The following is a 12,216-nucleotide window of genomic DNA, read 5'->3' as shown; positions in this document are numbered from 1 at the left end:
GGAGGTGGATAATGCTGAGTTCATTGCCCCACTGGGCCAGCTGTGAGGTCTTCCCGGGAAACAGCCCGCCAGCCTAGTTAGCATGCCGGAGACTGGTCCTCTTCCCCTGGCCAGCCGAGACTGGCTGGGGGGAGCTGGTGGGGGGGGCGTAGAAGGGGCTGGAATGGGACTAAAGGCAGATGGGCTGTTTGGAGCCCAGAAATGGCCCCTATGCCACCCCCACCCCTTCACATGGACTTAGTCCATGCCCCCACTCCTCCCCAAGGCAGAACTCATAGCCCCGTGAGGTCACTGGTTGGCCACTCCAACCTCCCCTCCATTCCATGTCCCTGCCACGATCTCCCCTCCATTGGCCTTCACTTTGCTCCCCCCCCCAGCTGTCCCCCACCCCCACTTTTGGCCTAAACTCAGCAGAGGAAACAGCAGCTGGCAAACTCCGAAAGCTGGAATGAGAGAGATTCACAAACCAGATGTGCTCTTGTGGAGGGAGGGGAGTGGGGGATGGGGGGAGGGAAAGGGAGAGGAGCACTCGGGCCCTTGTCCCACAGCAGCACCTCTTCAAGCCCAGGGCAGAGAGACTTGGGGATGCTGCACTGCTCCCAAGGGACAGGACAGCCCAAGAATCTCGGAGAGATATGTGAAAGCACTTCCTTCCTGTCCGGGATGGTGGAGAAAGCCCCAGGAATCTGGAGTTTGAAGGCTGAGGCCTGTCTTTGATTTCCTTCAGGGGGAGTGGAGGAAAGAAACAACTAACCTACTTTGGGGCAGTCTACACAGCCAAGAGAAGCCTCCCTCAGAGGTGGGAGGGAGCTGCCAAGGGGGGTGGGGTAGGGCACTTGCAACCTGCTCAGAAATCCCAGCCACCCCCACTCCCCTGGGCTGAGCCTTCTGCCTCTGACACCAGAAAACCCACCTCTGTGGCTTGCCGCTTAGGTGAGGGAAACATGCGGTCCCAAATTCAGGAGCAAACCAGCCACCAGCCTCCCCTGCCTGACCCCCTCACAAAAACCGGGGCTTCCTAATGACGGGAGCTAACACTTTTCAACCTGGTCACTATGCGTCCGACACTGAACTGAAACACTGGTACGTGTGAACTCACTTAAATTCTCACAACCCTGGGAGGTGGGTACCGTTGCGATCTCCCTCGTACAGTTGAGGAAACTGAGGCACAGAGCGATTTAGTAACTGAACAAACAGGTGGTTTCCTCACTGGCCGCGAGAATGGCGCCAGATGAAAAAGGATGAAGGAAAGGAACCAACGGGAGAATATTTTGGTTCTCTGGCACTAGGAGTAGAGAAAGAGATTGTAGGGGGTGGCAGTGACCTTCAGGGCTCCTTGGAGAGGAGCGAGTGGTGGAGGAGGCAGAGAGGGACAAGAACAGAACAGTGAGGGAAGACAGAGGAAGAAGAAGGAGGAGAGGACTGGAAAGGGAGGAGAGGGAGCGAGGTTGCAGCGAGAACGCCAGGACACAGGGGCCGTCTGTTCTCAGCTTTGCCTGGAGTTGAATGTGACCGCCATGCTAAGTCTGGCCAACACCCCTGCTCCCCCCTCAAACCCAGGCACCCAGCCCAGCCATGGCCCCCAGGGCCACCAAGCTGGAGCCAGGACAGGAGGTGTAGGCTCGGGTGTGTGTCCAGACACAACACGGACCCCACTGCCCTGCTTGAGCCTTGGCTGTCGTCCTCTGTCCCATTCTGGGACCTTGGGGGTGGGGTGGGGAAGAGAGGGTAAGAGTGCCTGGCCAGAGAAGGGAGGATGTCAGGAAAGAACAGATCCTGAGGGAGTCTTCTCCAGAGCAGGAGACCCAGCCATTGATCCTTTTGGGAGCAGTGAGGGTGAGGAAGGAAGCTGAGGCCTCAGATGGCACTTCTTCCTATAAGACCAGGAGACTTGAGGCCAGGAAAGCGTGAAACAGACCCTGAGGCCCTGTTCAAGAGCAGACGCAGCAGAAGGAGAGATAGGCCCTTGGCTGGGGGGATATTCTCTAAAGGGAACCACAGGAGCTATCTAAGGGAACTGAGGAGCCTGGGGGGAGGTCAGGAGTTGGGGGTTAGAGCCTGCAGGAATCTAAGCTTTCAAACACACGGGGTGGGGCAGCAGGGCCTCACAGACCCAAACCGAGAGCTTTTCACTGAATTTTATGTATTTTGGGTGTTACCCGGTGGCTCCTTCCCCGCAGCTCAGTGAGGCTCAGACACATTTTTGTCATTCCTGAGTCTGGGCCTCTGCTTTGCGGCCTGGACGGACGTACAGACGGGATGGCTTGGATTGCCAGGGAAGGGGAAGGGTCTCCCCCTCCATCCTGAGTCAATATTGACTCAGCAGGACATTAGTCTGACCAGTGACCTCCCCACCATCTTTTCCTTTCCCCATAAGTAAAATTCGGAGCCCTTGAAGGCCTCCGGAATTCATCCTATATCTCTCACCAGGCCTTTAAGAGCCCGCTCCTCCTATCCCCCAACACACACACACACACACACACACACACATCGTTTATGCTCAGCAGAAGGAGAAGCTCTGAGCCCCCGACTTATTTCCCACACCTTTCTCCAGTTCTCAGGTCATAAGGAAGTTCTGCCAGAAGTCTAACCTCCCCCTTTCCTCTGACAGATCTCCTTTCCCCTGTTACTCAGCCCACGAAGGGTATCAAGTTCCCTTCCTCCAGAAACATTCTCTCCAAAACCCATTCCTAAACTTAGCGGAGGGGGAAGAAGAGAGAACAGTTTGGAGGAAAGCAGAGAGGGAACTGCAGAATGGGACATTCAGACTCCGACCTGGGAGGGGAGAATGACTCCAAAACGACGAGGGGCGAACTGCAGAGCATGTGGGAAAGCCCAGGAAAGACGCCAGTTCCCAGGTACTTTTGGGGACCCCCACAGGCCTGGATGGAGGTAGATAAAGACAGAGACAAATCAAGCAAGGGAGACCAAAAGGGATAAGAGAATGCCACAAAGGGTAGGCAACAGAGAGAGATGAACAGAGAGGATGAGAGACAGTGAGAGGCCCCAAGGAGCCAAGACAGCACAAACGAATGACAGCAGATGGAGGAAAAATAGACAGGAAGGGGTCTCAGCCCAGAAGTTGCCACGATAATGGCACCGTTGTCTTGGGATGAACCCAGAAAATAATAAGCCCCCTGAGACTCAGAGTAGGGTGGGGACAGCATATATCCTGACTTAGGGAGACAGAGTCCCTGTCCTAGCAGTGTGTGACCCAAGGGGTACCCAGAACAGGGGTTAATGCCTCCCACAGAATAGGGAGGTGGGGGAAGAAGACCGGAGCGCTTCAGCCAGGGAAGCCAAGGCCTGGGAGAGGTTCTCCTCTCTCCTAAGGGAGGAAGAGGTACAAATAAATACCTCTCCCCCACCACTATCCCGCACCTCTTTCCGGGGGTCATGGCACCGGAAGCACTCCAGAGCCCAACTGCTTCCTTCTCCAAACAATGCAGGATCCTGCTAACTGGGCTAAAATCTGGGACTGAACACAGTGGGGTAGGACTAAGTTCTCCAAATGTTCACCCACAGAGCCCAGCTCCACTAGGTCAAGGACCTTGTATGGGCCCAATCAACTGCACCCAGATTCCCCCCAGTCCAGAGCCAGAAGGCTTAAAGGCTGGCGAGTCCACAGAGTGAGGGAACCCTGGCAAGAGATGACTGAAGGGCAATAAGCTTGGGGTTCTGATGTGGAAAGGCTAAGACGGCAGCAGGAGGAAAGAAAGTTAGACTTGCGTAAAGAAGGGCTTCCACGAGGGAGTTGTTTGGAAGAGTTGAGGGGGATGCAGACCAGGGCTGGTTCTGGCCAGGACCCCAGCTGCATCCTTAAGAAGCTCAGTGATGGTAGAGAGGTTGAGAAGGGGGAATTATATATATGGAGAAAATGGAGGAAGGGGGAGCAAGACTGGACGAAAAGGAAGTCTTGTGAAGTAGCCTCAAACATCAAAATACGCCTCCCATCCCCAAATCAATGCACTACACATTCCCACTTTGAAAGACCAGGAGGAAGGGAAGTGTTCAAGGATCTGGGTCTGGCTGGGGAAAAAAGGAGTTTGGAACCTTCTCTCAGAGAGCCAGGAGGCAAACACCTCAGCCTCATAACTCACTTCAGCTGTGCCGCTTGTCTGATAACTGGTAATACACTGGCTCAAGGGGGTGTGGAGAGAGGGGTGTGGAGAGAAGATGGAGAGGGGTGTGGAGAGAAGGAGGGAGTCTGCCTTCCCTGAGCCTGGTCTGCTGGGGCTGCCCTTCCCACACCAAGATAATCCTAGTCTCAGCACGGTCCTCAATAACTCCCTTGCCCATCCCCCACCTCATCTGTGTCCCCATCCTCCCTGGTAGCAACCCCACTCAATTCTGCTTACTAGCGGGGTGACACTGCTCCCCCAAAATAAGGGAACCCCGTGTGGGTTCAGGCACAGCCGACAAAGCAGAAGAGGTGGGGAAGGCCCCTAGGGCTGCTCTTGTAGGGGGGAAAGCAGCAAGGCCTATGATAGCAGCAGAAAGAAAGGTTCAACACTAAGGTATCTGGGGTCAGGAGGTTTCCTTCTTTGGAAAGCAAAGAACGTTTCATGTCTGTGGGCCCAAGGCATGAGGGCAGGGGTAGAGATAAGAGAATCCTCTAGGCCGGGCTGGATAGCACTGGCCCTACAGGTCTGTGCAATTCCCCTTTCCCACCCTTCAGAGTGGGGCGGAACCAATAGTTCATATTCCCATTCCCAAGGAAAGAGTAGTAGAGTGTGCCTGGGGAGGGGTCCTCTTCCCGGGACTTTGGATACAGTTTAGTTTGAGCTGGGTTACAGATGTGGGCACAGTGGAGATTTTAAGAAAGGGCTGGGAGACAGTTAAGGAGAACATGACCAGTATCTCCCACTTCCACCCACCACCAACCAACCTAGAGCGTGGTAAATAGAACCATGCTTAGAACCTTGGGTGTGAGGCAACCTGGTGCCCTTCCTGAGTGGGCTGGGAACCTTTTCTGCTTTCCACAGAGACCCCTCTTGCTTTTGTCTAACTCCATCCACCCTCCATCATGGGGTTCCTGGGGGGACTCTTAAAATTTTTTTTTTCTATTCCTCCTAGAAGTCATGCACCTGAATCTTTCTGCCTTAGTTTCCCCTTCCACCTCACTGGGTTGAGAAAAAGAGGAAAGAACATGTATAACAAGGAAATCGTGGGCTAGAGCTGCCTGTGAGGGCTGGTCTAGAGAATACTCAGGAGAGCGCCTCTTTCCTCCTCTTGGGCAGATAATTGAGGTAGTGGTGGGGAAGGGGACAGACATTCCCCCAAGATGGCATCTTGTTGGGGGGGGGGGTGTCACGGAAAATACTGTCTTTCTGGGCACAGTTACTTCCTAACCCTCTAACCTCTCTCCTCAAACTGGAGCAAGTTGGGGGGAGGGGAGGGCAGGAGGAGAGATAATCTGATTTCAGAGAAAAACTTTCCCAATTCCAACCTGGCAAAATTTAGAAGATGGAGGAGGGGTGCATGATGGTATTGGACCCAGTTTTTTCCCCGGGATGGATGGATTAAAATGAGAGGAAGGGATGAGATTCCACCCTCCTCAAATCAGGGGCCCAGCCCAGCCCAAACCCATGATCCCAGCTCAAAGCTTAGGCAAGACTTGAACCAGTGACTCACAAGGAAAAGAAAAATAGCTGACATAAAGGGGGACAGGGGGCACCTCATTTCCCCAAAAGGACTATGTCCTAGCCAAAGCCCAACTACAGTATACAAAGTGTGTGTGTTGGGGCGGGGGTGGGGGGGGTGGGAAATGGGGAAATGATGGAGATAAATAAACACATTTACTAAAGGAGCAAGGAATTGAGGGGCAGGGGCATAGCCATAACCCCGATCCAACCTCCAACTCTCCTTCCAGTCTAAACTGTGATCAAACCAGAAGTCAGGGAGAAAGCAGCCTTCCTCCTCCCTCCCACCTCAGCATTCCAGGCCATTCTCCAGTCCCCTTCCCCAATGATGACATCTGACGTTTTTTCATCTCAAAGCTCCCAGGAATTAAGAAGGAAAATTCAAAGTCACATAGCATCGCTGCCCCCCACCCCCAACAGCCCTATCCAGGCTACTGACAGAGGCCCTGAGAGGGGGAAGTGCCCACTTAGGAACCCAGGCGGGCAGCTCGGCTGGATCCTGGACCCAGGCCTCCAAAGCCTGGTCTCCAGGGCCCAGATTCCACACCCAAGCAGGGGGCCCTCCCCGCGGCCCTCCCTCTCCCCACCCACAGCCTTCCCCGGCCTGCCTGCCCTCTGCCCAGCGGGGCAACCCTGACCCAGCTTCCCTTCCAGATTCAGAGGCCACTGCAAAGCGCCCCCCCCCTCCCGCCCCCTTTTGCAGCCCTACATTGCAAATCCGGATTCCTTCACATTTCAGATGGGGGGGGGGCGGGTGGAGGATGTAGGGGAGGAGGAGGCCCTCCCCAACCAGATATAGGAAGAGAAGGCCTCTCGATCCCAGAATCAGAAAAAAGGGGAGCCCTCTTCTCCCTTCCCAGGCCTCTGGTCTTTGTTTGGGCTGGGGGGTCCCGGAAGCATCATTTGCCCAGGGCCCCCATCCTCCAAATCAGACCCCCATCCCCGCCCCCAGTCGGGCCGCTGCTGTGTCAGCTGGACTGGGATAACAAAAGGCACCCCCTCCCGCGTCTCCCTTCCCCATCTGAGCGCAGGAGTGGGGGCTGGGGGTGGGTGTCCCCAGGGGTCCAAGGGGGCCGCGGAATCTCACTCACCGTCGATAGCGGCCGCGACGAGAGCTGAGAGCAGGGGCAGCAACAGCAGCCGCGGCGGGGTCAGCATGGTGTGGGCTGATGCAAGCAGCAGCCCCCTCCCCTCTGGGCCTGCTACTTCTTGCCGTCGCCCCCCCCAATTGGGGGGTCCCCCTTTTTCCTCCTTCTCCCCTCCTCCTCCTCTATTCTTATCTTATCCTTAAGCAAAGAGCATCAGGGGCGTGGGTGAAGAGGTAGAGTTCAGAGCCCCTTGGGGAGGGCCTGCTGACGGGGGTGCGCCCGCCCCCTACTCCCAAATCCAAACCCTTCACCCCCAGCTTTTCTCTTCTCCCCTCTTTCCCCCTCCCCGAGCGAAGCTCACAGCCCCATCTCCGAGCCGCCTCCGGCTGCAAAAATGCACAATTGGGAGGAGGCGGGGTAGGGGGTGGGGGGCGTGGACCGGGTGGGGGAGCCTTTGGAAGGGGCCTGATGGAGCTCTGGGGGCTCCCCCGGTTTCCGCCTCCTCAGTGCACGGGCCTGGAGCTCGCACCACTGTTCCCCGGACTGAGGTGCCGCGACGGGGGGGGGGGGGGGGATGAGGGGGGTAGAGGGAGGGGACGGGCAAAGGAGGGAGGGAGAGAAGGGGCGGGGAAAGAAAGGGGTGGGGGAGAAAGAGCTACGCGGCAATCCTGTGAGTGCGCATGCGCCGATTTGGCGCGCTGCCCTGAGGAGGGGGAGTCGGAGCAGCGACAATATTTGGAGCTCTGGCCAGCGGTCCGGGAGTGGAGGTCCCCGGGCCCCCTCTAGCCAGTTTGGGGCCTGGAGCGCCTTCTCCCCTGACTGGGCCTTTCTCCCTCGTGCCTCAGAGAGCTAAAGGGCCGAGGGGAGATTGGGCAGTGGGCGAGGGCTGAGGGGCTTCTCTTTGAAACTCTGTGTCATGCCGTGGGAGTTCAGGCTCCGTCTAGGGATCCGAGACCCCGGGATTCGGGCCGAGGCCTGATTTCCTCGGGGAACCCTGACTGTGCCTCTCCTCCCCGGAGTGGGGTAGAGGCCGCCAGTCCGCGAGGAAGATACGGAGAAAAGCTGAGGTTTGATTTGGAGACTTTGTAAAACCAAGACCGGGATTGGGGCTTTTGGAGAAGGGGGGCGGGGTGGGGGAGGGGCTGCGAGGGCCCGCCCCCACCTTGCTCCGGGGCTTAGAGTAAACAGGGACACCCGTGGGGACACGCCGGAGCTTGTCCGTCCGCCCAGGGCTTGGGGATGGAGCCCACCTTAGTACCCGCCCCACCCTGTTCGCCTGGCACCGGGCGCGGGAGGGGCGAGCCCTGGTTTGGAGGGAGGTGAGTCACCAGCGGGTGGGGTTGAGAAAGGGCCACCCCTCTTCACCCCAAGAGGTCTGGGTTCATTTATTATGTTTTGTTTGGTGTTTTGGTTTTTCTTTACCTTCAGATTGACTTCCCACCAAATCGGGGTATTAGATTCCGAGCAACAGGGCTTTGGAATAAGACGCGGGACTGTGACCCCCTGCTTCCAGGCCTCGGGTTCTGAGATGGCTGCTGAGTGTCGGACCTTTGTCCGGGCCTCGAGCCCGCACGGGGAGTGCTCCTTTGAGTCGTGAAGGCGCCGGGCGGTTCCCAGAGCCGGGTGGATGTGGTTCTGGCCACTGCCCCCTTCTGGGCGGTGTTTTAAGGTTGGACCTTGGGTGTCTGACTTTCTGGTGTCTGGAAATCAGAGTTCAGGGAGGCAGTAGGCAAGGTTGACTGCCGGACAGGAATTGACGTTAGAGATGAGAGAGGATTGCACCACCCGTCTTGCTTTTTAAATTCTACTTGAGGAATGGGAAGGACCCCAAGTCCTCACACCAGTCTGTCCCTGGCAAAAAGCAGAGCAGCATGGAGGACTTGTCCCACTGATGACAATGAAAGCGAGAATCCAGAAGGAACTGGACCTTTCCCCCGGAACAGAACATCCTCTGGGCTCACTTTGCTCAGGGCCAAGGTCACTTGCTTTTAGTCTCCTGGGCTAGAAACTTTTTTAAAAAGGTTTTATTTATTTGAGAGAGAAACAGATAGTGACAGAGATAGTGAGAGAAAGCACAAGCAGGGAGGAGAGGGAGAAGCAGACTCTCACCAAGTAGGGAGCCTGACGAGGGGTTCGATCCCAGGATCATGACCTGAGCTGAAAGCAGATGCTTAACTGACTGAGCCACCCAGGTGCCCCCCCTGGGATAGAAACTTAAGACATTTTTGCCAGTTCCTCATCAGGCCTTTCTCTTCTACATCCAATCCTGCAAGCCTGTGCTCAAGGCATGTCATTTTGTCCTTTGAAATATAGCTCAGATTTTCTCCATTACCATTGCCAGAGAAATTCTCTGGGCAGGGTTGGGGTCATATTCATCTTTTAATCCAGCCCTCATGAGCTAACACCGTAATGGGCTCACTGTTTTTAATGAATGTCTACTAGCTTCCTTCCTTTCCAAGGACCCCCCCACCCTCCCCCCACCCCCCTAATATTGTGGTCCAAGTGAAACAGACTTCTGGCAGCTCTGAAAGGAAAAAGCTATCTGGAGTCACCACATGTATAGCCCAACAGAGCTGTGAAGGACATCTCATTCTTTTTTCTCTGGTATCTAATCTAAGACAAGAGAATCTTCCTGAAACTGTTTTCTCTGTGTCTCGTCCTGGGTGGCGAAACTCTGCTGGTTATCTGTAGACCACTGAATCAAATGTGAATTCTTTACCTGTTAGACATGGTAATACTTAGTTTAAAAAAATCAAGGAGTATAGAAAGGTACAGGAAGAGTGTAGGAAGTATAGGAAGGTGAAAGTAAACTTGCTATACTCCAAGATCTTACTCTTCAGTCCCACTGTCACAGTGACCACTATTAAGAGTTCCTCAGGAGTGGCACCTGGGTTGCTCAGTGTGTTAAAGCCTCTGCCTTCAGCTCAGGTCATCATCCCAGGGTCCTGGGATTGAGCCCATGGGCTCTGCTCAGCAGGGAGCATGCTTCCCCGTCTCTCTGTGCCTGCTTTTCTGCCTACTTGTGATTTTTGTCTGTCAAATAAGTAAATTAAATCTTTAAAAAAAAGTTCCTTGGGGGCGCCTGGGTGGCTCAGTGGTTTAAAGCCTCTGCCTTTGGCTCAGGTCATGATCCCGGGATCCTGGGATCAAGCCCCACATCGGGCTCTCTGCTCAGCAGGGAGCCTGCTTCCTCCTCTCTCTCTGCCTGCCTTTCTGCCTACTTGTGATATCCGTCTGTCAAATAAATAAATAAAATCTTTAAAAAAAAAAAAAAGTTCCTTGGGCCTCCTTCAGAAGGTGTGGTTTTTTTTTTTTTAATTTATTTATAATTTTAAAAAATTTATATGTCAGAGAGAGAGGGAGAGAGAGCACACGTGGGGGCGGAGGGCAGCAGGAAGATGGAGAAGCAGGATCCTAGCTGAGCAGGGAGCCGAACATGGGACTTGATCCCAGGTCCCCAGGATCATGACCTGAGCCAAAGGCAGACGCTTAACTGACTGAGCCACCCAGGCATCCCATTTTATTTATAAAATTTTTAAAAGATTTTATTTATTTCAGAGAGCCCGATGTGGGGCTCGATCCCAGGACCCTGAGATCATGACCTGAGCCAAAGGCAGAGGCTTAACCCACTGAGCCACCCAGGTACCCCTATTTATAATTTTTAAATTTAATTTTATTTTTTAGGGGGAGAAGGGCAGAGGGAGAGATAGAAAATATTAAGTGGGGGCGCCTGGGTAGCTCAGTGGGTTAAAGCCTCTGCCTTTGGCTCAGATCATGATCTCAGGGTCCTGGGATCGAGTCCCGCATCGGGCTCCCTGCTCAGCGGGGAGCCTACTTCCTGCTCCTCTCTCTCTCTCTCTCTCTCTCTGCCTGCCTGCTCGTGATCTCTCTCTGTCAAATAAATACATTAAAAAAAAAATCTTAAAAAAAAATCTTAAGCGGATTCCACACCCAGCGGGGAGTGGGGCTTGATCTCACAAACCCCAAGATCATGACCTGAGTCAAAATCAAGAGTCAGACACTTAACTGAGTGAGCCACCCAGGCACCCCTAAAGTTCTTTCTAATGACAAAAAAATATATAAATAAACATCTTTCATCCCTTTTTACTTATTTTTTTAAAAATTTTATTTATTCATTTGTCAAAGAGAGGGAGAAAGTGCACAAGCAATGGGCAGTGGCAGGCAGAGGGAGAAGCAGGCTCCCCACTGAGCATGGAGCCTGATGCAAGATTCGATTCCAGGACTCTGGGATCATGACCAGAGCTGAAGGCAGACACCTAACTGACTGAGCCACCCAGGCCTCCCATCCTTCATCCTTTGAAACCACAAATGAATTCATACAATTCTACTGTTCTGGAAATTGCTTTTTTCAATTAACTTACCTTGATCTCTTGCCACATTAAACACACATATCTAGCTTGCTCTCTAGATCAGCTACTTGGACTCTCCTGACTTGGCTACTCCACAGTCTACTGGGATTGTTGCACTCTTGGGTTATTTCGAGTATGCGAACTGCTGAGAGTATCTCTGTAAAATAAGAGAATGCTTATTTCCACCTGAGCCTTTAATTATACTGTTCTCCCACCTTCTCTTTTCCCTCCCCAGAAAAGCTCTCCTATCCTCTTCCAAACTTGCACTCAAGATAGCCTCAATACCTAGAATTTAGCACTCAGTTTGGGAGTTATGTGCCCACCAGGAGACCATAAACTCCTTAAGGGCAAAGATCATAACTTTTACTTCTTTATATCCATCCAGTATGGAGGAGGCTAATAGGAGTGTTGGAGAGACTAATAGGAGTGTTAGGACTAGGGGTACCTGCCCTGGGAGAAGAGACAATCTAATTATTCACTGTCAAAGGAGATATGACTATAAACACTTGCCTCAGCTTCTTATCATCCCACTTCTATATTTTTTCTTTACATTTTAAATATATACAATGTTTTAAAGATTTTTTTTATTTGACAGAGAGAGAGAGAGAGATCACAATTAAACAGAGAGGCAGGCAGAGAGAGGGGGAAGCAGGCTCCCTGCTGAGCAGAGAGCCCGATGTGGGGCTTCATCCTAGGACCCTGAGATCATGACCTGAGCCCAGAGGCTTAACCCACTGAGGCACCTACATGCCCCAAACATATACAATTTTTATTTAGCAAGTATACATCAGTTAAACTTGACCCACTTTTATATTTTTTTAAAGGCTTTATATTTTTAAATAATCTCTACTCCCAACATAGGGCTTGAATTTAAAGTCCCAAGATTTAGAGTCACATGCTCTACTGACTGAACCAGCCAGGCGCCCCATGCCCCTTTTGTTCTTAAGAAGTTTCTTCCTTTAAATCCTTGGGTTGGAATTATAACCCAAATAGTGGGAAATCAAGGAGGAATGCTCTGCAATCCATATTTGGGATACCTAGAATGGTGACAGTGGGCAAAAAAGTTGGTACAGAAAGAGGGTATCTTCTTTTTGGATCTCCCAGCAAATTATGAAA

General features: G+C 53.0%; 1 protein-coding gene across 1 annotated transcript in view; it reads right to left on the bottom strand.

The window, feature by feature from the left end:
- LRP1 (LDL receptor related protein 1) overlaps positions 1-7,295 on the bottom strand; it is a 79,745-nt gene extending 72,450 nt beyond the window's left edge. Inside the window, exon 1 of the mRNA XM_082741862.1 lies at positions 6,734-7,295. Within this exon, the coding sequence (XP_082597988.1) occupies positions 6,734-6,800 (67 nt within the window). The 5' untranslated portion in view covers positions 6,801-7,295. The remainder of the gene's footprint in view (positions 1-6,733) is intronic.
- Between the last annotated feature and the right edge of the window lie 4,921 nt (positions 7,296-12,216).

Source organism: Mustela nivalis (genome assembly GCF_964662115.1).
Source record: "Mustela nivalis genome assembly, chromosome: 7".
NCBI lineage: Eukaryota > Metazoa > Chordata > Mammalia > Carnivora > Mustelidae > Mustela > Mustela nivalis.
This window is presented reverse-complemented; position numbering and strand designations above follow the sequence as displayed.